Source organism: Sphaeramia orbicularis, chromosome 7 (assembly GCF_902148855.1).
Source record: "Sphaeramia orbicularis chromosome 7, fSphaOr1.1, whole genome shotgun sequence".
NCBI classification, from domain to species: domain Eukaryota; kingdom Metazoa; phylum Chordata; class Actinopteri; order Kurtiformes; family Apogonidae; genus Sphaeramia; species Sphaeramia orbicularis.
The window spans coordinates 23,378,742-23,405,876 of NC_043963.1; the positions used below are offsets into that span (position 1 = coordinate 23,378,742).

The window sequence follows — 27,135 nt, forward strand, 5'->3', positions numbered from 1 at the left end:
AAAAAGGTTTTTTAACCCATAAAGGCCCAAACATCCACCATCGACCAAAATCGTCTACTGATCTAAACTGTTTAATACCTGTTGATCCACTAATTCTATCAATCCATGTAAATAATTGGTGTAAAGTACAGTTTGTCATCTTTTCATAGTCATCAGATATGACCCATTTGGACGTTCAAAGACTCCGTAGTGGAATGTGGAAACACCGTCATCTTCTACAACATCGATTCACCAGTAAAACCCGTGGAGTTGGATCAATGACAGTGGATGTAAACACTGGGTTTATAATCAGTTAATGAGAGATTTTGCTGAAAAAGTCACTTTTTCTTCAGTTTTCTGTTTTTTGATATAATAAGCCTCAACTTTACACTGAGCTTTTATGAACATCTATGTGACTACAAAATTAAATATAAGAAAATACATGATTTACACCAAAAAAAAAACCCACAAAATAATGGTGATAAATCACTAAAGGATGGTTAAATATAGAGAAAATTCATTTGGGAACTGAGACAAATGTCACACTGGGTCCTTTAGACTTAGACATACTTTATTCGTCATTAAGATTTGCATCAAAATGAAATTACGATGCAATGGCTCAGTGCACAACAGGAACAATGACAGTCTTTATATAAAAGGATAAATATACACATTAAAAATAAAAATATACTTTATAAATAGAGTTTATTTATTTATTTATTTATTTCAGTTGACATAATTATTTTTACTTCTACTTTTATTTTTCAATATAACCCTGATATAGAATGAGCGAAAAAGCACAATATAACCACCATAGGATTAAAATGCCTTTTCAATCTGGCAGTTTAAGACATCCTGCTGGCTAAAAGAAACTTACTAGAGACATTAGTTAACATGCCATTGTTGAGTGCCCCAAAGACTGCGTTTCTGTTTGCAGAAGTGTGACAGCTTGTGATTGTCACCGAGCTGCAAATGATCCCTCCCCATCATCTTGTACATGAGTGTTACCAATTTAAATGGCAATGCGGTGAAAAAATGACCCTCTTAATGTAGCAGGAAATTACTGTGATTACTCTGGTGGATATGATGGAAAGGCCTTAAAGCACACTGTACTGAACTGGGGATTAGCAGGAATCAAAGCAGTCAGGTATTAAAGACAAGCTAGAAGGCTTCCGTCTCCTCAGAGCTAAATAGTGCTGGGGATGATTATACCTATTCAGGCACTGAATGGACCTAAAGGGAGATTATGACTATTATGGAGATAATTGCGTTAAGTCATGTTTGAGGGCTATAAGCAAGAGTCTGGGACCGAAGCAGAAGTCCCAGAAGAATTGTTTGAGCCAGGAGAGGTTACATCAGCTAAGATTTTAGTCACTGAGACAAGGCAAACTGTCATCTGCTTTTTCCATCTTGTTAAATTGAGACAAAGTGTAACTTCTCTGCTTTTAACTGTCATATGCAAATATAGAACTTCCTCACAGCTGCAGGACAACACAGCAGAGGTTATATTTTGTTTTGAGTGATATGGCTGAGTTTGTGGTGTTGTCTCTGAGTCCCATGCCTGGAGGCTGGTCCTCTGGGAACAAAACTGCCGGCCAGTCTATTGGCAGCTCGTGGAGAATCTGCAGAGCTGGGTGACAGCCTATTTGAAGAGAGATGTGCCAGCAGGAGGGGAGATGTAGATTAATTCACCCAGTTTCAGCAACGGGATGGCAGAATAAACACAGCACTGAAAATCTGAAATGCTGAGAGTGGTAAAGGTGGATACTTCAGTGCATGTGTGTGTGTGACAGTGTCTTTTTTTGGTGGCACACCTACAGGCTCTGTGTCTGACGCCCCTTTGTTATTCTGTCATATATAAACACACAGATGCAAGTATATATATATACACATAAAGAAAAACAAATACACTGTACAATATTCACAAGGTTAACATTGCTTTGCTACACCACATCAACAACTGCAAATCTTCATTCAGAACATAATAATGGGCACCAGGCTGCATTTTCAGGCTGAATAAACATAAGCATATTGTGGATTTGTTTTGGACAATACCCCAAATCTCTCTGTAATTGCCCTCCTTCCTCTACTAGAATTCATCAGTCTTTGCCCCCCCACAACCCCCACCCCAAAGCTTACCATGTGCCCCTCCCATCTTGTATGAGACTTTGGTGTGTTAGAAGTTAATGGAACCTATTAAGCATTTTAATAAGCTCAGCAAGTCCCGAAGAAGGAAGTCAAATAAAGCCTTTTGTGCGGGGGCTGTGCTGACTCCCCTTAATATCTTTCCTTTTAATGTCGGGAGGAGACACACTTTGTTCTCCTCTTTCTCCTTTGCTTCTTGTCCTCCTCCTCCTCCTCCTCCTCATCTGCCTCTGCTTCCTTCTTTCTATTAATTGAGTTTCATTAATGAACATCAGGATTTCATTATCCCACATAGTGTTTAAGAGGAGTCTTGCATCCTCCCATCTCTGGTCTCCTAATGGCAGCTTGAGTGGGGTGGGGGGGCTAGATTAGCAGGCAGTAGAATGTCTTTCAGTGAAACTAATGCCAAACACAATACTGTCTCTCTTAATAACGCTGTACTCCATTGCTCTGCATGGGCGGAAATCTCATTACAAAAACGCTGAGGAGAAAAATAATACAAGATTGAAAAGTCTCAAGGTGATAGGAGCAACGTTCTGTGATTCCATTAAACGAACATTATAGAGAAGAGAAAGAAATGGGGTAAAGAGAGTAGCTGAGGAAAAAACTTAAGAAGAAAACAATGGAGAGAATGGAAAATAGAGTGTGATGTGAAACAGAGGTGTCTGTTATGTTCTGTTGGTGGTCATCATGCATCAGAAGAGGTTCATTAGAAACTAAACCGACAGACAAAAAGAAAGAAACAGAGCGCCACGGTGTGAAATAACAATGAAATGACGTGAGAGATGGACAGACAGGATATGCAGAAAAGGAACTGAGCAGGCAGAGAAAATTAGTGCAAGAACCTATTTCATTAATTGTGAAAAACACAGTCTAAACACCTTCAGGTGCAGCTTCAGCTCCACGACTGCATGGGAGAATGAGGAAATCAAACACAATGTCTAAGCTTAGATAGTGCTTTTAAAAAGCTTTTAGGGAAAGTGTAACTGTCTGCAAGTTAAACTCTTTCCCTATCTAAACAAAGAAAGTGGAAGGCGTTGCAAATCTTTATATATCAAAAAGATCAGAGTGGAAAAAAACTGCCCTGAACAGCATGAAAGCTCCTTTCAAACATGATTCCAAGACCTTAACTGACTGTGGACATCACATAACTATACTACATAAATGGAAAATAGTGCACACTTTGTTTTTAATGGGTTTGAATGATCAGTGTTGAAATGTGATTTTACACTTACTGAACCTAAAGCATAAAAAAGAAAAGGCGTACATTCCAGAGAACTGTAACATATACAAAGTGCCCTCTGGCATTCCAACCCAGTCAGTGAATGACATTAGCCAGCGCCTGCTGAATGTGTTGAATTCTCAGTAACCATTATGCAGTTGACTACTTCTGGAAATAATTGACAATGTTTTGTTTTCCAAGATTCATTTTGCCAAGAGGCTTTTAACATGCCTTCATTTTCATTGATTTAGCCGACACTTCTGTCAGGACAGGCACAGAAATGTATTTAAATAAATGGAAATTTTGTGAAGTATCCTTCTAGATGCATATTTATGAGCTTCTGTAAGCAAATTCTGTGGTACAAAGTCAAATCTGTTGTCAGCAAATGTCCCATCAGATCTCATCATACACCTACATGTGAGACAGAGGATGTTCAATCTACCTTTAATCCTGTAATCTAGATGATTTTTATCAAAAAATGTGAAAATATTATTGTCACATCTCTACTTAAGAGTTTGTTAAACTAAGAGTGTAATAGTGTAGACGGATATAAGTGAATTTAATATTATCATTCTCAATAAAGCACAGATAGTGCATCAGTAATTAAACAGTCAAATATGAAAAAAAAAACCCTATCAGGAGATAATCTCTCATGTGAGAGACAGAGAATGTGTGAGAGGAATACATAAAAAAGGTATGTAAGACATACAGAGACAATGAGAGGCAGACAGATGCAGAGAAACTGTTAACCAGAGTAGAGTTTACACAGAGAATTCTTAATGTGCTGCCCACTTTATTTGGAAATTTCTCAGTGGAAAGTATTCAGAACCTTCATCTAATTTGCTGAATTAATATGTTTATTTGCGTAACTGTAATTACATTTTTAAATCCCACTGCTCTCCCATATTTCAAACCTTTCCCTCATCTTCTCTGCTGTTTCTTTTGTGTATGGCAGGGAATCAATGCATACTTCATCTTCTCACAGAGGCTCAGCGCAAGAACAGGTCTTGATAATTAAAGGCCTCTTTCTTGCTGCTTGTTGCTTTGCACATTGCCCCCAGTTGTATCAATATCCTGGACCTACTCCTGAATTTTCTACAAAGAAGCCATCAAATATACTTTGAAAATGATTTAAAGTTTTAAAGATTAATTGAGACTTTTATTTTCTAAACAAGATGTGTACATCTCTACATTTTTCACCCAGAAGAAATTTATGTATCCTGGAATGACTTTACAACCTCACTTAGAGCCCAGCAAATACAATTACTTTGGCGATAACTGTGCTAGAACATGATGCAATATTAACTATAAAAGGACCTGCTCAGTAAAACACTGCTCTACATCACAACAAGCGTTCGAATACTTTAAGACCTTCAATGACATTAAAGGAGTAATCTGTATTTTGACCACATACAGGCAAAATTAATTAAAAGGGATTTGCATTTTTAAGTATTGTCAATTAAAAAATAGATGGAAGTGTATGAAACAATTTAACATGAAAAATGAATTAGACTAAAGCAACTGAGGCTGTTACAATAATGCACAATATTCATCAAGATGTGACGTTTTTTCTTACTCTGATCAATGTTATCATTTTAACTCCTTGTCTGTCTCTTCACTTTTCTGATATGAAATTTGACAAGACTTACTTCCACAACTCAAAAAACCCTCTGACTTTTGCAAACTCTAACTAACACCCAGCTCATTACTTCATTTATTGTATCATGTGGGTCTCTAAAGGCAGTAAATCAATGGTCCTTGTTTTTCTCTTTTTTGTGTGTGGGGGGGCGGGGTTCCTTTTAGTTTTTTTTTTTTCCCATTTTGTTTTGGTTGTTGGGAGTTTGATATTTGTTTTCAGTATTGAAAAACTTTGTGTTTAATTGAACATGCATTGTATCTCTTCTTTCACGCCAGAATATAAAAATATTTGATTTAAATATATATGTATATTTCAGCTGCAACAGCTTCATTAACTCAAAAAAAAAAAAAAGAAAACTCCTTGTCTGAAGGGTATAACTAAATTTATGACTCTTAAATCCTAAAATATTCCTAATGACATCATCAAGGTTCTTTTGTCAGGTTATTGAAAGCTCATACAGGGCCAGTTATGAAACAAATGAACCCCAAAGTGGATTCAACTACATGTAGGATTACTAACATGTTTACTCAAAGCTGCAGGAGCTGAAATCAGGGGGAAAAAAAACTATTTCCCTCTGCAGGTCTCTCTTCTCAGTCTAAATCAAATGACTAAATATAAAGATAACTGATGCTGTAGAACAGAGAAGGCTCTTTTCCAAGCCTCCATGTCAAGACAGAATAGCCCGTTAGAGTCAAACTGTATATTAGATCTGCAAGCAGTAATTGCAGCTATTACTAATGTTTAACCTCCCTCCCATCTGTGATTAGTCAAAGTCTGCATCACAGGATACATTTTTGACACCACAAAAAAGCCCACAGAAGTCGGCAGAATTCTTGTTTCCTGTTGGACCACTTGAATAACAATATACTACACTGAACAAAAATATAAACGCACAACTTTTGTTTTTGCTCCCATTTTTCATGAGCTGAACGCAAAGATCTAAAACTTTTTCTATGTACACAAAAGGCCTATTTCTCTCAAATATTGTTCATAAATTTGTCTAAATCTGTGTTAGTGAGCACTTCTCCTTTGTCCTTTGCTGAGATAATCCATCCACCTCACAGGTGTGGCAGATCAAGATGCTGATTAGACAGCAGGATTATTGCACAGGTGTGACTTAGGCTGGCCACAATAAAAGGCCACTCTAAAATGTGCAGTTTTACTGTATTGGGTGGTCGAGGGGGGTCAGAAAACCAGTCAGTATTTGGTGTGACCACCATTTTCCTCGCACAGTCTTCTTCATGAATTCTCTGAAACAGCTTTGGAGATGGCTTATGGTAGAGAAATGAACATTCAATTCACAGGCAAAAGCTCTGGTGGAGATTCCTGAAGTCAGCATGCCGATTTCATATTCCCTCAAAACTTGTGACATCTGTGGTATTGTGCTGTGTGATAAAACTGCACATTTTAGAGTGGCTTTTTATTGTGGCCAGCCTAAGGCACACCTGTGCAAAAATCATGCTGTCTAATCAGCATCTTGATATGCCACACCTGTGAGGTGGATGGATTATCTCAGCAAAGAAGAAGTGTTCACTAACACAAATTTAGACAGATTTGTGAACAATATTTGAGAGAAATAAACCTTGTGTGTACACAGAAAAAGTTTTAGATCTTTCAGTTCAGCTCATGAAAAATGGGAGCAAAAACAAAAGTCGTGCATTTATATTTTTGTTCAGTGTAAATGGTAATCATGGAAATAATGCTCAGTAAAGCCAGAAAAACTACAAACACTGCACCTAATCCCTGTATTAAATCAAGTGTTAATCAATTTGAGAGTCATGCAGATTTTATTCCTATAATAAAGTGGTTTACATCTGCATCACAGAATCTACAGTGTTTTATTTTTGTAAACCGCTGCAGGAATATGAAGATAGCACGCTAAAAACGTACTGAAAGATTAAACTATCTTTGTATCTTCATCTGTAATGCTTTGTGATTGCAGTCTTAAAAGGTTGAACACGCTGGCTGGTGGGCATTAAATGACATCTGAGCACTGAGGGAACCAGGCTGTTCCTTCTGTAAGATACAATGCACTTTCAACCCACTCTAATATAAATGAGAACAGGAAGTGGGTTTGGTGACATGTAGGTCTTCTCTATATGTTGGCTCTCTCTGGTAGGCATGTAAACTTGGCCCAGGGACTGTAAGCTCACTAATAATTCATTCAGTACAACTGAGCCAGTGACCACTACCACGACTGGTCTACTGAGAATACAGTGCATTCTCATATTGCCAACACAGCTTTATTTATTGCGCAAGTGTAGTAGTATGGAATGTTCTGATTTGTGTACAGTCCTATGGAGAAATCATCTAAAAGAATGTGCAAAACAGTAAATAAGTGAACAGAATCGCAAGCATTATACAGGGTGACACATAGAGACACACAAACATATATAGACAAGAAGGAGGGGACTTGACATTTACCGGTACTAAGGTGAGAAAGCCAGTGGCAAAACTAACTTATAGTATGTTTTTCAAAGACTCCTCCAATCACTTCTGTTGAAACTTATATTTTCACATTTTTCCGACATTTGCTTATATTCCCTCCACTTTTTCGTCACGGCATGAGCACACTCACAGCATGTTACATTCCAAGCATCCGGTGTTGTGTCTTTGTGTATTAGCCATAAACAAAAGCTAATTAAATAGTCAATTATCACACTATACTTCCAATCAAAATTATTAAATGCTTATATAATCAAAATAAATCGTGAATAACAATGCTTTTTTTCCCATCAAGTGAATTTAATTTTTAATGCCTCTGGACATAGAATTTAATGCTTTCTAATGTGCTGCCCTTTACCATTAGTGGTATTGTAGTTTTTTTTTGTGTTTTTTTGGGGTTTTTTCTTACCCTTGTTGGTGTGTAATTATTGCTGTTCTTTACCACTTGCGGTACTGTATTTTTTATTTATTTATTTTTTTTACCATTGTTGGTATGTAATTACTATAATGTAGGTTGACGGTTAACTGTTACCCGTAGTAACACCACCAGGAATGTACTTTGTTTCTATTTTTCACACGCATTTTGGTTCTATAATGTAAATACTGTTGAATGAGTTCATTCTAATTTGGTATTGGCCTGTTTTGTTCATTGTTCTGGCTTGAAGTCCAAGGACAAGGAGCGAGTATTTAAAATGTTATTATGTTAAGTTATTTGATGATGAGAATGGGGGTGGGATTAATAAGTTTTTTATCTTCCCACTCCTTTTCGAGTGTAGATGAATTTGGAATTTGCATGTATTCTGTAAATGCTCGAAATAAACAAACACATGAATGAAAATGAAATGCAATTTAAGACCTCAATGTTCACACAACCTATTGAATGACTTTTAATGCTTTTTAATGACCCGCAGAAACCCTGTACAGAGAGATGATAGAAAAGACAAGTGAATGAGAATAAAGCAAAAAAATCACAGGGCAGCAGCCTCACTCTTCACCCTGCACAAACACAATCACAGCTTAGAGATGTGCTCAATTTGGCTATCATCACCGACGTGTGAGTGTGTGTGTGTGTGTGTGTGTGTGTGTGTGTTTGGGATTCAGCTCCGTGGATTGACTGTCGGCTTTTCTCTAAATAGGCGATGAAGAAGACAACAACAGCAAAGAGCCATGTCAAATCGATAATCCCCTAAATTCTTCAGAAAAATAGAGGAGTGAAATGTAAAAACTATGGGACATTTAGCCCTTCAGGCGGCAACGGCACGACCCGGGGATTATGTACCACTGTGTTTCTAATAAAAGAGGATAATGAAAACTTGGAGGTGACGTGGGCTCCTGCTGTCATGTGAAATATTGACTTAATCCAAGTCCATTTGATGTTGTGTCGCTTTAGTTGCTTCTCTGTTTTTGAACCTCTTCCAGTGTGCACACCATTTTGTCTACACTTAATTACCTTGATTATCAATTTAAAAATCTGACAATTTATTACCTGCTAATAATACAGCACCTCTATTATGATAGTAATTATGATAATAATACAGGTGCTGTTTAGCAGTCCAACATCTGTCCGTATATTCAGGATGCCTGTGCATTTTGTACATTTTGAGCAGATGATTGTTTGTCTTACTAAGACACAAACAATTCTGAGTCTGTATATAGAATCGCCCCGAGAAGCTGAGGACACTTGGGCAAGGATGTTTAAAGTTTTACCACATCATTCCAACTCCCCCGGAAAACAATGTACACTGGAGACACAGCGAGGAAAAGTTGAACTGCCTCTGAATGTTTTATAAGAAGCCCGAGTCTGGAGAATAAGTGAGACTGACATTGGCATTGAGAGAGAGCAGAGGAAAACTGAAGTGCATGAGAGACTGCATAATTATGCAAAGAATCTCAGTGTTTCTTCTTACACGAAGCGTGAATCGTGCTTATCGCAGCATACTGTATAGATGCAACACTCATTACTAGTTTTACTTTTCACATCAATGCATTCTCCTGCCAGTAACACAACATGTCAGTCTATATGTATCAACATCCTCCCACTACAGTATTCACTTCTGTCCTCTGGACATACAGACACATGCTATATTGACATGGAACACCCTGTTCATACACACTCTGGCTGAAACAAATAAAATCAACATGTGGGAGGAGATTTTGAAGTTAAACCCAGGGCCATTTGTTTCTGGTTGGAATCATTTCAATGCAACACAAAACAATGACATAGCTGATAACAGAAGCTCCAATCATACATAAAACCAAGTTATAATCTGAAAACAGCAAAGGTAAGATACAAGTGTAATCATCGCTTCATAATGTGACCTTTATTTTTGCTCTTCTTTGTCTCATTCAGTGAGATTTAATGATAGAAACATAATAATTGTACTGTTAGATCTGCTTAGTGTTAGCTTAGCGCTGCAAAGTTTGTTGCATGGGTCTTTTGTTTTATGAAATTATTCCTGTTTTTTTTTTTATCTATTCTTGTAATGTATTCTTTTATTTGGGTTTTATTTATTGTTCTGTACAGCACTGTTTTCTTTTTTGTACAGTTCTATGTCTTTAAATGTATTCTGTATTTTATTCTTCTATTTTGGTTTTAATTATTCTTCTGTACAGCACTTTGGTCCACTGCGGTTGTTTTAAAGTGCTTTACAAATAAAGTTGGACTGAACTGGATTAGATGGTATACACTGGTCTCAAACTGTTGGTGTGTTTTAGATATTTCCTCATTTAATTGTTTGTTCAAATTGTGTTCTGTTTCATGAAAATTGGTTCTGCTGGGCTTTCAGCTGATGTTCTTCTGGTTACATAGATGTATAAAATATTGCTACAAGCATCTCATAGTGTTACCATGGCAACACAGATGGAACTGTGGGCAGTGGGGGCAACTGGCTGTAAGAGGTTACTTGGTTATTACATCCCATTTGTTCAATGCTCTAAAGAGTTTGTCAAATAGTATTTACCTCTTCCTCGTAAAGTCTAATAAATACATGTAGCAGGGACCGGTTGAACCCTTCCCTCTCATGACTACAGGACACGATCACCTCATTAATGTGCAGCGTTACCTGCGCAGCAGCAGTTTGGGGTGGTTCTTGCTCTCCAGGTTGCGGTCGATGAGGTCCGACAGCAGGTGTTTAAGGACGTCGGTGGCGTACTCCAGTCGACCCTGCAGCGCTGTCATGATAAGTGAGGCAACGTTGCCGCGGTCCCTCATGGAGAAAGAGCGCTGCATTTCCAGCGTTCGTATGAAGGTGAGCAGGAACACTTTGTTGTTGATGAGCTGGCCAAAAACCTTCAGGGCCTTCTCCACATTCTGCTGGCCATTTCCTGACACCTGGACAGAACGGGACAACAAAAACAACAACAATGCAAATGAGAGCTAATAACTTTTCAGCACTAATTTTAATAGAAACTGTCTACTAATAATTCAGACACTAATGAGCTGAAATGTAGAATTGTGTTTTGAGATGTTTGTTTCTCTTCAGCTTTCACTGTGACCTTGTCTCACACAAAATAAAGATTTTTTCAAAAACCCTTCACTCATGTTTCACTCAAGGCAGACAGAGGTTCCCACTCATGGTGAGTAACTGAGAAGATCTTAATCAATTATTGACTTAGGGCTGTTAAGGAGCACTGTACCCTGAGTTAGCAGCATTTCACTTTCAAGTCAAGTGTCAGACTACTGGCCAGGGTAAGACAATACTTAAAGTCCCAAAACATGGTGTCTAAGCACCTGGCACTCTTTTTCCCCCAAAAAAATTATATCAGATTGTTGTCCTTTTAGTTAGAAGTTATAGATCTTTAATAAATCTGTGAGCTTTATTTCATCTCTCAGTTTGGTTACTATTGCATATGTAGTCACATTTTTATTTAGAGGAAATGTTTCAGTCCAGCTTAGTTTTTATTTAGTTTTGTGTTAAGATTTTACATGTATTATGAGAAAAACCTTGATTTGTAGACCCAAATATCCACCAGTGTCCAAAAGCATCTACTGATCTAAAATGTTTAATAGTTTTAGATCCACTAATCCTATCAATCCATATAAATATTTGGCGTAAAATGCAGTTTATCATCTTTTCATGATCATCAGATATGACCCATTTGGATGTTCAGAGGCTCTGTAGTGAACGTGGAAACACCATCATCTTCTACAACATTGATTCACCAGTAAAACACATGGAGATTGATAAATGACAGTGGTTGGAGACATTTGGTTTAGGTCCGGTAATGATATTGTGGCATGTTTGCTGCAGTGCATTATGGGTAGTGGGTATTTTGTTGTAAATGTGTTATTTTTATGCGCACGAATTCAGCTTGCGGTTGTTGTGTTAGTACTAGTTTTGACTTAATATGCGTATGGCAATGCTTATTGGCCTTTTTGTTTATCTTTTTTGTATTTTTGTAATTTGTAAAGTTGCACTCAGAGTGAGAGCCATAGGCAGAGCAATGGCTATCCTGTTGTGATAGTTCATAGTTTGTTCTGCCTGCTTGTCAAATTTAAAGCACAACTTATACTCATACTTTTGTACAGAACTAACTTCCTGCCAAACTTCCACCCACGCTACAATATATTTTACTGAAAAAGTCTTGTTTTTAAAGTTTTCTGTTTTTGGTATAATAACCCTCTAATGTAATCTCAGCATTAAAATTAAAGTACATGATCAGTAAATTAAATATCGGAAAATACCTGATTTTCATTGAAAAAATGCAAAATAAAGAAGATAATATTATGATAAATGGTGATAAATCACTTAAGAAAGGTTAAATCTAGAGAAAATTTCATTTGGAAACTGACACAAAACTGGGTTTTTATGGGTTAAAACACGCCTGTGTATAAGGGTCCCATACAGCATAATGCCATTTTATTCTTTTACACTAAAAACTAAAACTTTACGATGTGTATTTGTGAGCTATAATAACTATCAATAAGAAATACTCACAAGAAATCCTTAGTAGATACAGATTGCTGTTCTGTTACTGACTTTCCCACTGACCTCCAATACACAGCGCTAGCCTAATCTGACTCGTCAAATGAAAAGCTAGACCTCTATCAACACAAATCTCTTATCTGTGATAGTTCATCCTCTGGACACTATTCTGTGTGTTCCTATTAAGTTAACTCATTTCCCAACACCACTCTGGCCCCATGAAGAGGAGTGAAAAGTGTTAAGCAGTCATTTTTTTTTACCCCAGTGGAGGAACCTACAGTCCTGCCTGAGGATTGAGAATTACCCACTTCATTACCCCTCATACTGCAGCCACTGGTGGATGAAATAGCCATGTGCTGGGACCCTGTTTTCCATGAGGGAACCTGCATTTGAAGTGTATATGTGTGGGTCCGAGCATTCACTGCACTGCACTATGTGTGTATTTGTGTGTGACTAGAGGGTAGAGAGGATAACTGGCACACTGGTATCCTCACCCCTCAAGCATTTCGCTGCTTATGGAGGTTGTGCTTCAGGAGAAGAGTAGTAAAGGCAGACAGATACTGCCACTCACTTCCCATCTTTTTACCTCAGTTTGACTTCAGCCTGCCCTTTCTCAATGCATTTGCTGTGTATGTCTCAGTCATCTTCCCACCATATCTCTTTTTAAGTCTCTGCCTTTCTTGCTCTCAGTGTCTTGTTACCTCCAGTTCTCGGAGGACAGGATGATCCTCTATGCCGGGAAAAAGGACCCTCATAGCGTACGTCCTGTAGTCAAGGTGGGGGATACCAGCCCTGTCTAGGTCACTGGTCAGCTCATTGATGTCCGTCTGCAGCTCGGCAAAGGCTGGAAAAGGAGGAAGAAGGAAGACAAGATAGATAGAGCAGCTGGTAGGAATACTTCAAACATGCAGCATGAAAATAAAGCTGTTTTTTAATCCCCATGGACCGAATACGCGAATCCTTCTTATCTTCATGGTGTTTACTACCCGTATGATGAAGCTGACAGGTAAAGCCCCAGATAGTTTTCTTGTCAGAGAAACTCCAATATTTCACATCGCTGTCTTAAGAACAGAGTGCTTACCCTTACACACACATACACACACATATAAGCCTTCCTTCACACTCATTTTATCTAGCAGCCAGTAAATTGGCTGTAGTAAAGGCCCCAAAGAGTGTGTGTCATCTCAGTGTGAGGCTGCAGGTGAGAACTAGTTAATTGGCTCCATCCTGACTGACTCCTGTACAGGCCCAAGGCTCTGCTGCTCTGCGTCGTTGCCCTTGGGGAGGCTCCCTGTCTGCAGCCTATCACAGGAGCAGCAGCAGTCCCCTAACACTCTCCTCCAAACTCTGCCATCCCCAACTAGCTTTAGCCCTCACCTCCTGGCCCCTAGCCCTGTGCATCTCCTATTGTAGGTTTACACACCACCACATGTATATACTCATGAGGAGGAGCCCAGGTACCCATCTAAATCCACCCCGCAGGGTAGTCCACACCAAGCCACTGCTAATGGTTAAAACATTAATCTGCTCCTCTCCCAAGGCTGCCTGTATGTGACTGATTCCCCCTGTTCATCGGCTTGTCTGTCTAGCTGTTATTGGACAAGATCTTGAGGTTTGCTGCAGCTGTTTTTCCCTTCAGTGCATGCTAACACAGTGCAAGCTGATCGGGAGGCAGCTGGAGGGTAAAAGTAATAAGGCTCGCTAAGACTGATGAAATCCGCTGGACATTGTTAAACACATGCCTTACATTTGCTGTTTTCTTTATTGGGCAGAAACATCCAGATGATGACATCAGGGAGTGTGTTGGATGGAATACAGCAACAAAATGTCACATGCTATAGCTGAATTAGTGTTTCTGCTTATTGTTGAAGCCAGAGGTCAGCCTAAGGTTATCTACAGGGTGTCCCATAAGTCTCCATACATAGGAGACATAATACATTCCATACATATATGGTTCTAACATGTATTTCTTTATATTTCTTCTTTATAGTTCTTCAGCAGTGGAGGACATGCAATGTGTTCCTGACAAAATGGCAGTCATATAGAGCATATTATATAAATAAAAATGGTTTATGTCAAGAAACGTTTATTTTTCCTATGTATGGAGACTTATGGGACACCCTGTATAACACTCTCAGTGGGTAGAGCAGTTTTCTACCTTGGGGTCGGGACCCCACGTGGGGTCACCTGGAATTCAAATGGGGTCACCTGAAATTTCTAGTAATTGATAAAAATAAAAACTTACTAAAAAAAATTATATGGTGAGTTGAGGGAGACAATCACAATACTCATAGACATGACAAACTGTGAAGCTGAAACTGAAGCACCGTGGTACTGTTTATCTTTCAAATGTTCATTGTGGTCGGTTTCAGATGCTGCAGCTCTTTCATAATTCATAGTTTGAGTCATTGTTTGTTCAGTATTAATTGTCAGCCTTGTAAATCCAAGCTGGACTGACTGTACATATCCTGACCAAGGAAAATAAAATTCTGACTTTGTGCAGTAATCTACACCTGGCTTTTCTGCCTCCGTCCATAATAATATACATTATATAGACTAAATGTCATCTAAAATTAATGTTTATTTGCAACATAGTATAGCAAACTATTACATGATCAAAAAACAAATTAATTTTAGCAAAAAAAAAAAAAAAACGTCTCCGTTTTTAATGTCTGGGGTCGCTAGAAATTTGTGATGTTAAAATGGGGTCACGAGCCAAAAAATGTTTGGGAACCACTGGGGTAGAGGGCTGAAGGTCAGATGGAATACTGTGACCTGTCTGAACCAAAGGGGACAGTACGCATAAGTAAACGTCTATAATAGATTGCTCCAGCTGCATCAATGTTTGATCAGAAATAAATCACTGGCTCTAAGTATCAAAATCAAAATAGACCCTAGTGATGTTGGTGTGAATCAAAATTACAATTGTTTTCATTACTATTACATATTGTCAGATGGTATTTAGCCTTATTTATACAGTGCATTTCTACCTTGATGGTACTCATAGCGCTTTATAGAGTGTCATTTTGACTCATTTGCACACACAAAACAGTGAAGTAGTTACTGGAAGCAAGCTAGGGTTTATTGTCTCACTCATGGACACTTGAGACGTAAGCAAAAGCCAGGGATGGAACTGCTAACCCCCAATCTGAGAAGGACCTGCTCTACCTTCTACCTCCAGAGCCACAGCTACCCTAAATGTACAGTATATATACAAATGTTTCTATGAAGCATGGCGTGGATGTCATTACATCTTCCCATAGAATACAGTTTACAGAAATATGTATTAATGTGCACTGACCCTGAAAAGTAAAAGTGTATAAAGAAAATAAATCAATCAGCCCAAACAGGTCAAGTAGTAATGATGTTGATTATTTTAATATTATGCCTCAGATGCTCGACAGGATTGAGATTTACTCGTCTTTCCTTGGATTACTTTTGGTCGGTACTACCCACTGCAGACTGGGAATGCTCAAAGAAGACCTGCGGAGATTCTTTGACCCAATTGTCTAGCCCTCATGAATACCAAAGTCAGTCAGATCCTTATGTTGGCCCATTTTGCTTGATTCCATTAACCTAGAGGACTGCTGCCTAACATATCCCTCCCACAGACGGGTACGAATGTGACAATATAATCAAGACTATTAGCAATTCACCTGTCAGTGATCATAATGTCTGTGTATGGGTCAAAACACAGTATTTGAAATCTCTCTGACGGGACATTTTAGAGACAATTTGACAGATTAGTGTTGCTAAATGACCCACATTTTTACTTTTAAATTAATTTTTGCTTTAGTTGGACCATAAGGGATTATCCCAAACAAGGAGCTACTTTATATTGAAACAAATGTTGGAATGACAATCAATTAAAGTTCGCTCTCTGACAGGACATTTTGGGCCCCTGGTATTTTAGGCTAAAACTCCAACTAAAATTTCTCTTTGGAATTTCATTTAATCTATATCTGTGCAATTCATTTTGCAAGGTATAAGTCTTAAGGCGTAATTAAAGCATAAACAGACCAAGTTTTTGCACTTTCTTTGGCAGCATGGGCTGTTGAGTGTAAAAAAATCATTATCTCTGATGGGACATCTCTGACGGGACACTTTGGACCAGTGTGCTGTCTAATGTTAATAGGTAAACTTCTACCAGTAGTTGACTTTTTTTTTCGATTAAATGACAAGTATCAGCTGGGTTCATTGCAAACTCTGACAACTTCATCTTTTATTTCTATTAAAATACAAACCTTCTTTGCACTCCAGGGCAACGCGTGACTCCAAGTTGTCCATTTGCATCTGCAGGCGCTTGAGGGTGAGGTCATTTTCACGTGACTTGCGTTTGTAGGCGATGAGGACGAGGATGACGATAATGAGAAGGAGACCTCCACCAGCGGCAATGCTCACAATGGCAGGAAGAGTCAACAGGCTGTCAGACATGATGTGCACTGCACCTGGAGAAACGTGAAGCCCTCCGACTTGAACCTGCAGAGACATCATCACCCTTAATCTTCATCAGCATAGGTGAAAAAAACCCATGTGCTCATTTAGGAGGCCAAGTCACAGAAATTCAGCAAAAACAAAGTTTTTTTTTTGTCCCCCTGCTGAAACTGATAGTGAGTGAAAACACTTACAACCACCTACATGTTGACTTTGAGAGGGAAAGGGTCTGGGGCCTGGACTCAATAAGCAAGAAGGCAACTAAAAATAATTGCACTGGATTCTGGCAGAACCTTTTGACAGCAAGAGCACACTCATGCTGCTCTGTCTTTGACCCCTTTCCTTCAGCTGAATGAACAATGATAAGAGCATGAATAATAGAGTTTAGAGGCCAACTATTATGAAAAGGAAATAACAAACATGGGGACAGATGGAAACTGGTTGAGGGAGAAAGTAGAGAAGATAGACACTAACAGGCACATAAATACAGACAGACCATTACACATACTGACCATAACTTTGTATTGTCCTGTAAGATTGGGTGGCTCACACAGCAGCTGGCTCTCAGACACAGTAACAGAGCAGGGAGTCTCTCCTATCAGGACTGTATAGTTGAGCTTCACCCCTCCTGATGCTGGGGGAACCAGGTTTCTGCCCTGTGGGCACATGGAGACGGACAGAAGGGTGTGAAATTAGGAGAAAAAGAAAAAAAACTCAGACACACAAACACATGGTGCAGTGAACATTGCACAATATGAACAATCCACAAACCCAATATGTCACTGAAATACACTGTAAATTAGATCACTAGGTTTGGACACAGCTGCAGCCAGCAATGTTCACACACTGAGATCAAAAGGTGATACATTACAGAGACACAGTAAGAGGTAATAGCTGTCATGAGGACAAAGGAATAAAATACAGTCTGTTAATATAGTCTTACTCACATTCACTTTATAACCATATACAGCACTAATAGCATTTTAAATACTGAGGGGTTCAACCAGTAAAAAGGTTGCAAATGTAAAGACAAGACTACAAATATTCTTTGCATTCTGTGACAGAGAATTTTTATGTGAGCAGGTTTAGAAAGATACTGAAGACAGGAATACTCAGAAGACTATATTACACAGAAAACATCTATTTGAACGAGCTTGTGAGAACAGAATGCTCAAAACAGGAGATTGAAGAATGTAGTTCTGAAGACTCTTCCCTTTGTGCAAAGTTATATGCTATAATTTTCAGATGTAGAGTGTGTCTCTCCATGATTGGTCGTATATAGTGTAAAAACAACTATTGTATAGTTGTGTGTGGAAGGAAAGTGGAGCAGTTAGCTTAAGTAAACAATGTTTGTGAACCTTAGGCTATAGACACCTTGTCTGAGTACAAGACAGCAGAATACCATAACCCCAACCTAACCTCATTGTTAAAACCATGAGTTTTTTAAGAGTTTTCACTAGCATTATGTGTTTCCAGTACCTTGAGAATGATGGGTGAACCTGGTTTTTGCTCCAGGACACCAGTGGTGCTGAGGGGTTCAAAGTATGGGTTTGGGTAATACAGGAGGTTGGTGTTGTTGTAGACCAGCAGAGCCTGGACGTTGTTGAAGATGAACCCAAACTCATCTGCATGCTTCACAGTGTCCAAACCTGGATGGTACTCGGTCATCAGCGAGGGAGCAAAGCAACTCATACTGGTGGTATTCAATACTTTACACACCTAGAAAGAATGTACACAGACGGGAGAAAATGTGTTAGGGAGAAAATCCACTTTCTGAGGGCTGTTCAAGAATAAGCTGCACTCAAATCTGTCTACACATCATGTTAGCTATGATAGCCTGAGCACAATGAAATGAAACAAGTAATGTGATTCAGTCAACCAGGATAAACTAAGACTGCTCTGTATAGCTGAGCTGTTTTTGATTTCTTTTTTTCTTTTCTGTGGCTCCAAGATAAAAGTTTCAAGCTGATCTACTGTAGAGCCCTCTGTTTGTTATAATCCACAAGCGTGATGTTAAGTGAAACACATTGGTATCGATGCAAACCTGCAGGAAGCTCAGCTGTCTAATAATTGCCATATAAAATACTCATTCTGTTTAGAGAAAAGGATTTACTGACTGTCATTAAGTTCATCTTTATTGGAGAGGAAGCCCCCATAAAACCGAAAATAAATTGCTGCTGTTGCTTTACTGAAAAACACTGGAGGACAACAACCACAAAAGATGGAGGCATTGCTCTACTGTCTCCTCAGGTGGAGGCTGAGCTATGGCTCTTTTATTACTTCTCTCCAGTTTGCCCAGATGAGAGACCTGTCTTCCATCCATCCTCCCAGGCTCAGCTCTAGAGGGAAGGCGAGAAAGGATTGATTGCTGCACAGCACTCTGCTCAGAGAGGTTTTTATCTGCTTTCACTCCCTCCCAGCTCCCTCTCTGGGGAAGAAACTTAATTAGAGGTAAATATCATCAAAGCTGCTGAACACTGGGGACTACCACGCCTCCTACCTGTTGTCTGCTGTTCTAGAGCAAGTCAGGAAGATCGATGCAAACTTATTCCGTGTAAGCTACATCAATTGTATTTTGCCAGCATGGTGCAAAGTGTGTTTCAGGAGAGGTGACTGCAAAGGTAGGACCAAGTAAGCACCTTAATCCTTGCTCTTGGATATAGACTGTAGAATACTGTGTAGACACACCAATGAATCTAACAGTGAGAGTAAGTTTATTTTTTTTATTTTACCTTTATTTAACCAGAAAGTCCCATTGAGATTAGTAATCTCTTTTGCAAGGGAGACCTGACCAAGGTAGCAGCCATACAAAGTCCAAACAACATAAAACACATACATGAGGAGTGTCAAACTCATTTTAGTTCAGGGGCCACATTCAGCCCCATTCGATCTCAAGTGGGCCAAACCATTAAAACAATAGCATAAAAACCTATAAATAATGACAACTCCCAGTTTTTCTCTTCATTTTAGTGCAATAAAAAACAAATTATGAAAATATTTACATTTGCAAACTATCTTTTCACCAAAAAGATGTGAATAACCAGAAAAAAAGTCATTTCTTAAGAAAACTAAGCTAAATTCGTAACAATATTATGCCTCAACTTGTCACTTGTACATGTGCATTACCCACAATGTTACACAAACATAATATTGTTGAAATTTTGAAGTTTGGAATGTGTAATCAAAATAACAATGTCTACAATATTATGTGTCAACTTATTAACACAGCTTACAAATTGGATCTACAAATCCACAAAACACTTAGTAACAGACAGAATATTGTTAAAATTGTACTTAATTTTCAGGTTGGTCATGATTTATAGTAAGGGTTAATAGACTATTATTTTAATTTAGATCAGATTGGGCTAAAACCAGCTGAACACCCTTGACTGTTAATATCTTCAGTGTAATTTTTGCACACCATAAAATCATGCTGTGGGCCAAATTGGAACCTTTGGAGGGCCGGTTTTGGCCCACGGGTCGCATGTTTGACACCTGTGACATACATGATACACAATTAACAATAAAACACAATAACAACTATTCAACTATAATGGTATCAAGAAAAACAGTGACATTCTTCCTTCACTGCATTCTCCAAGTTATGGGTAGAGAGCATGGATAGACTTGATACAGTCGCGGAAAAATTATTACACCATCAAAAGTCATCAAAAACAATGGCTATGCAATCAAGTACTAACTCCTGTGTGTATCATGTGACTAAAACAGACAGAAAAGAAAACATGGAATGCCTAAAAGCACTGTTTTTGTCAGTACAATGCCATAGCTATTGATGTAAGAACTGAAGTGATTTTGGTTATTAACAAGAAAACATGGAAAATGGACAGATATCAGTTCTGAAATTAAACTCTTGAGAGCTATTTTTGTTGTTATCATTATATTTGTCCAAACAAATGTACCTTTAGTTGTACCAGACATTAAAATGAACAAGAAACTGAAGAAAACAAGAGGTGGTCTAATCATTTTTTCCGCGACTGTATGTGTATGAAATATTAGCTGCATGGGAAGTTATCACTATTGGGAAACCTGTACTTATGCATCAAAGTAATAGGGTTCCAAAATTATAGTTATCACAGCTGTCACATACAGCAGTACAACATTAGTTCACTGGTCTGCAGCAGCACTACAAGGACTGAATACTACTAAGCATCCTTCCTTCGTCTAGTGACATTTCCAAAAGTCCAAATTTTCACAGTAGCAGCACATGACAAAAGTGAGACAATACGCCCTTTTAAGAATGGATAGCACTGAACTGAAAGAAAAGGTGAAAAAATGTCCTTAGAACTTTTACAGAAACTATAAAATGTATGTGTATCAGACAGTTCTAAACAGTTCTAAGAGTCTAAAAATCAAACAGACTTATATAAAACTCAAAATGTTAAACTGCATGATCACATTTAACTGTACGATACTATATATTACAATAATAAAAGTATAAGACTGAGTTAGGACTTTGTAGAAATGACAAATGAATATTGAAAAATAATTTCCTTTTTCCTCCATTCTGGGTAAAAAAACACTTCATTTCTTTAACCCACTCATGCATGAATGTCTATCTGATGAGTCACAGAAATTTCATAATTTAATACATAGAACCTAAATTTGTTAAGGGCTGCTTTCTTACTTTTGGCAGGGTGACATGTCATGTAGACAGGCCCAGATGCTCCGGCAGCATCCTCGTGACTGTCACGTTGGAACAGTGAGGCATTTGCAAGTCAACTACCACTCTGACTACCATCTGCTTTACTGGAGATGGATACTATGGGTTTTTCTTTTTTTTTTCCGACACTGTCCTCAGTTTCCCCACTTTTTTTTTCTTTTTTAAATAAACCCTTTCTTTGCTGTATTCAAGCTGTTTGGCATTGAGTGTGAAGTGTATTGGGACACTGTTGGATGATAAAGCATTTAGAATACTCAGTTTTATTGTTGGTATGGCTATTTCTGGCTCTTTGTAACGTCTACCATTCAATATATTTAGGAAAGCAAAGCGCATTGTGTTTGTATTGCAAATGGGGTTCATAAGGATTGCTTGATTTTCAAATGTTCTGCTGAAGCACATGATTACTTTGCACTATGTACTTTATTTCATTACAATATCCTTACACTGCACAGATTCACAACAATGGTGTGGTTTTTTCCTGTAAGGATCTAGCTCTTTTCTATAGAACATAAAGAAGAACGAAAAAAAAAAAACCTTATGTACATTGTCGAATGTGGTGTATAATAGTAAAGCCACTCCTCTGGGCTATGTGAAGAAAGAAGCACCACATTGTTCAGCATTGATAAAGTGTATTGAGGTCAACAGATAGAGAAAATAATTGCAATCTCGGCCTCATCTGTCTTCCTTCTCTAGCGTTGGATAGAGCCAGGGTGTTTTAAGGCAGTAACGCTCCAACCCCTCCGGCTGAATACATTACTGTGATCTACTGTGTTGCTGCAGCCCACTCAACCATTCAAAGGTCTCTGGCCAGGGTAGTAGTGAGAGAGACAGAGGGAGAGTGAGAGAGAGAAAACCAAATAACAGATAAGATAGGTTGGCTGTGGAGATGTGCGTAGGAGAAGTGTGAGGGGGTCATAGAGTCAAAGGTCATCATGAGTCTACCATTCAATATCTCGTCACTGGCTGTTCTGCTCTTCTTTTACTTTATTACTCCTACACTGTGTTTATTTTTCTACCTACTCGCCTCTCCCACCACTCAGCTAATGTTGAAATTAAATCTTACTTCAGCGCCGGTCTATCTATAAATGATATATGTTGGCAAGAGAGATGCTTGTTACATCAACAGCTCATATATGTGCCATACAAGAAGTGAAAAATCATCTGTTGAGGTTGTGACTGATTATAAATGTGTGCTCCCTCTTGCATTTTCCCTCTGCCTCTGTCAATACTGAAGCAGAAAGGAAAGAAAACAAAGAGGTGCACTCCAGACTCTACACTCAAGAGGCAATGATGATTCCATTCAATTCAGTTCAATTCAGTTTTATTTGTTGAGCCCTATACCACAACAAGGTTGCCTCACAGGTCTTTACAGAATTAGTTGGATATGAAACTAAACAAAAGTCAAATAAACAGCAGATGAAGGAAATGGATTAATATCCTGGGCATCCTCCGTCCTTAGACCCTCCTTCTCAGCAAGGAAAAACTCCAAAAACCCAGTGGGAAAAGAGAAACCTCAGGGAGAACCACAGTGAAGGAGAGATCCACTCCCATGGACAGACAGGCTGATGAACCAGGACTGATGGACATTTATTTATGGATGTAGTTCTAGTCAGATGAGACAGGTGAGGATGAAGGATGAGGAGGTCCATTCAGACAGGTGAGGGTGGGGGAGGAGGTCACTGGAGGAGGAGGTAATTCACTGAGAAACTGGTGTAGTGAGGTTGATATATATATTTATATCTATAAATTAGTGATGTCAAATGATTAAAATTTTTAATCAGATTAATAACAGGGTTGCTGTGGATTAATTTCGATTAATCACAATTAAATATTATTAATTTTTGATCTATATTAATCATGTTTCATTTTGCATGAGCAAACAGACTCAAGAAAGAGGGGAATATATATGCACTTAACATGTTTATTACACCTTCAACTGTTTCAATTTAAAACAAAACAACTTGAAATATCTGTTTGTCTGATGATGAATTAATCTGCTTTAATGCGTTAAATTTGATAGCCCTACTGTCTATCTATCTTTGTGTGTGTGTGTGTGTGTGTGTGTGTGTGTGTGTGTGTGGCAGGCATATACACCTCTTATAATGCATAACCATTTTGAACAGGAACTATATCAAATTCTGAGTACTCATTATCATTGTTTGCAATGATTATGGGAAGCCTCCTAAGTGTATCAGACAATGAGGTTGATTCCTGAATGCTCTATATCAGCAGCAGCAGCAGCAGCAAAATGCACTTGATACGCCAAGTCTGACAGCCAATCCAGGCATCATAAGTGTGGCAAATGCTGAATATGAAATCTTTCAGGGACAGGAAAATGTTCTGAAGCTGGAAAATAACCCTTTTACCTTTAATCAAGATTATGATTAATGTTTCAATTGTGAATCTGATGACAGATACAGCACATTTCACAAAGAAAATTGTCTTTTTTCTTCTCCCCTCGTTTCTTTGTGAATCTGCGCAGGTGACACAAAGGAGGGAGAGAAGAGAGGCAATTTAGTGGGAGACAGGTGATCATTTGAAGGCTGGCTGACAGACAGCAACTCTTATTGCTATAGGCTGCTCTGCTGTTTGCCTTCCTCCAGTGAGAAAAAGGGGAAAGGGGAAGATGGAATGAAGGATAGGTAATTGTAACCTTAGCATTTAATAGAAATTCATTCTCTGTGGCTGTGGGGGCAATCAAGACAGTGACACAGGCTTCTTTTTCTGGGTGCTAGGTGGGGAGCTGTAAGAAGATGAGGTATGGTAGAAATGAACAACTCTCTTTCAAAGCCTTGGAAACTGACAAATCAGACAGCACGGCGCCCACACACGAGTCAAATCCCATTTCGCCAGGTTTCTTGGAGCCCTTCACTGATCAAGTGTTTTCTTTCTTCTCTAAACATAAGACAGCGTAGATCTGCCTTTTTCTTATAATTACTAAGGTTTCATAAGTCACAAAGGTATTTTAAGGAAACTGCAGCCTTGTGTGGGGAAACACTGTTGCACAAAAAGCCCAAGGCAGAGTTATAAATTTAGTAAGGGAACAGTCACTAAGCAAGAAAGACACATAAGGCCTATTTTAGATGACTAATGTCAGAGATGGGAAGTTGGAGCTGCAGAGGAGGAGGAGGCATGTTGGGACATATTTGTGTTGTATTGTAGAGGCAGTGAGGTATTTTTTCCTGTTACGAGATTCTTTATATTAGATTTAAGAAGCTATAAAGAGTATGATGTGGAGACTCTTTTGTATTTTATTAGTTTTCAGCCTGATTTTAAGCAGAGATGCACCGATACCACTTTTTCCAGACCGAGTACAAGAACAAGTACTTACATTTGAGTACTTGCCGATACCGAATACTAATACGAGTATTTAATAATCCCATTCCAGTTTTTAGTTACTTTTGAAAATGTACTTTATTGTCGTTGTCATTAGTCTGACTGTAACGAAGTGCTGCTACTGACATTTAATGTGTTGGAATGAGCGTTTCTCAATCAATCCACCAGGGGGCGCTGCTCTTAATTAACCATACTGGACAAATACCACAAAGAAGAGTGAAGTTTTTTGAGAAGAAGAAAGTCAGTAATAATAAACATAGAGATGACAGAGGTAACACTAATGTGGATACTAATGTTGATATTGATATTGATGAGGGTAGTTGTCATAAATATGTCAGTAGTTTTTCTCTAACTCACACAGTTGCTCTTTGAAAAGATTTGCTACCTCCACGGTTCCCGGTGGTATTTTCTGTCACTGTCATTTATTTTGAAAAATCTCCACAGTGCTGACATTACTCCTCCACTACATACCTGCTGCACTTAACTGTGAATGTCATGCTGCCGTAAGTGCTATCGGTGCGGTTGTATTGGAGTACTTTTACGAGTACAAGTACACATGCTGAGTATTGGACCCGATACCCAATACTGGTATCGGTACATCCCTAATTTCAAGCAAACAGTTATGTATTACATGTGAAGAACAGTGTGTTAATATGCTACTTGTCAAGGTAGAAGCCCTCTGATACCACCCCCCACTCCCACCCCCCAAGAGGTTATTGTGATATTAGTGTGATGATTAAGGTTAGTTTTTGGTTAGTTGGTTGGTTGGTTGAGCAAAAATTCCACAATTACCTTCTAAAAAACCTCAAGCACTTTGAAAGGACACAGGAAAACTACCAGCTTCTATGGTTTTAGGCCAGAGATAATATTTCTGAATGGCAAATCAGAGATATTTTCAGTCAGGTCAGGGTTAAAAACGTGATTGACAGCTATAATTACCAATCAGAGTGAATCTCAAAGGAAAAAGCAGCAGACAGAAGGTGTTTATTTCAAAATTCTGATGTTTCCTCCTAATTTCAGCTCCTGCAGCTTTAATGACCAGGGTAAGAGTAAAAAAAAAAAGTGTGCTTTCTTATGCAAATAATACATAAGCTGTATTTCTTCGGGCCTCAAAAATTATTCCAATTAGGCAGTGAAAGCAAGTTCTTTTGTGTCACAAGCAAATCTGGCTTTGTATTCAGCTGTCACCAGCAAAAAACACTCAGCAGCTACTGTATGCTAGCATGCTCCTGTGTTGTTCAAGTGCAGCCTGTGTGTATGGAAAATGAAGGAATATCTAATGTCATTCTACTTTTTATACCAAAAACCTTTTCCCATCTTCACTCCTTCTAACTCTGCATCTTTTCAACTCCCCTAAAGCCTATTCATCTGCCCTCCCCACCTTTATTAAGACCATGGAGCGGAAATCCCATCCTCTTAATTAAACAAGGACCCCCAGGACAGGGGCTCAAATGCAATTTGTAACGATTTCCCGGAGCCAAGACTTTGATTATACAGAAGCTCTTCATGCTGACCAAAGACTTCTGACCGCAGTTAATCTTCCATTCAAACCCATTAGGAACCTCCTTGCCCATGATCATGCACACCTCCAACATTTTCCCCACTGACCCACCCACCCACATCCTTCTTCCAACTCTACTGTCAGGTTCCTGGCTCTATTTCTGCAAAACTCCTGGGCTAAAAATCACACTGTTTCTTAAATAATGGAAACATGTTCTTAGGGTATCATGTATGACAGTAAAATACAACCAGGCTTAGCAGGTGGGGGTTGTAATGCGCAGCTGAGATTTAGCCTGAAGAAAATTTGGGGTAAACTCTTAATTAAATGTTGCATGCAGACCACTCTCACTGCCAGCTGCATTATTCAGATGTTTCATGTTGTGTATGAGAAGACTGGGTTCAAGCGGAAGTATAGGGAAGCGTAGCGTAGAGAGCTGGAAGGGATGTAAGGAGAGATAGGACTTTCTTACCCAAGCTAAACATCACTTAGTTTGCTTGTATTGCAGTATTTAGTGAGTCAAGCAGGATGTGATTATCGCACATTATCCAGCATGCATATGCAGAGGGTGTACCATGGAACGCTTTCTGTGTGTTCAGTAGCGTCCCTACGGTTATGGAAATGTGCAATGGTTCTTACATTGACAGATTCTCGGCCGCCGTACTTGACTCGGATCCTGGGCTCTTGCACCACATCCAGATTGGTCCCCGTTACCATCAAGGGTGTATGTCCACTGAAGAATAAAAAAGGAAAATCTCAACGAATGCCACAAGTTTGAAAAATGCTGTCAATGGCATCTAATTTGTCTTCTTGGTAAAATTCAAGGTCAGT

The 27,135-nt window shown here is 38.7% G+C and overlaps 1 protein-coding gene across 2 annotated transcripts in view; it reads right to left on the reverse strand.

Annotated features, from left to right (window-relative positions):
- plxna2 (plexin A2) overlaps nucleotides 1–27,135 on the reverse strand; it is a 197,954-nt gene that overhangs the window by 22,439 nt on the left and 148,380 nt on the right. For both annotated transcript variants that reach the window (XM_030138608.1, XM_030138607.1), the window contains exons 17-22: nucleotides 26,944–27,037; nucleotides 18,269–18,508; nucleotides 17,302–17,445; nucleotides 16,600–16,834; nucleotides 13,057–13,199; nucleotides 10,493–10,761 (exon numbers count right to left, since the gene is read on the reverse strand). In XM_030138608.1, the coding sequence (XP_029994468.1) occupies nucleotides 10,493–10,761; nucleotides 13,057–13,199; nucleotides 16,600–16,834; nucleotides 17,302–17,445; nucleotides 18,269–18,508; nucleotides 26,944–27,037 (1,125 nt within the window). The remainder of the gene's footprint in view (nucleotides 1–10,492; nucleotides 10,762–13,056; nucleotides 13,200–16,599; nucleotides 16,835–17,301; nucleotides 17,446–18,268; nucleotides 18,509–26,943; nucleotides 27,038–27,135) is intronic.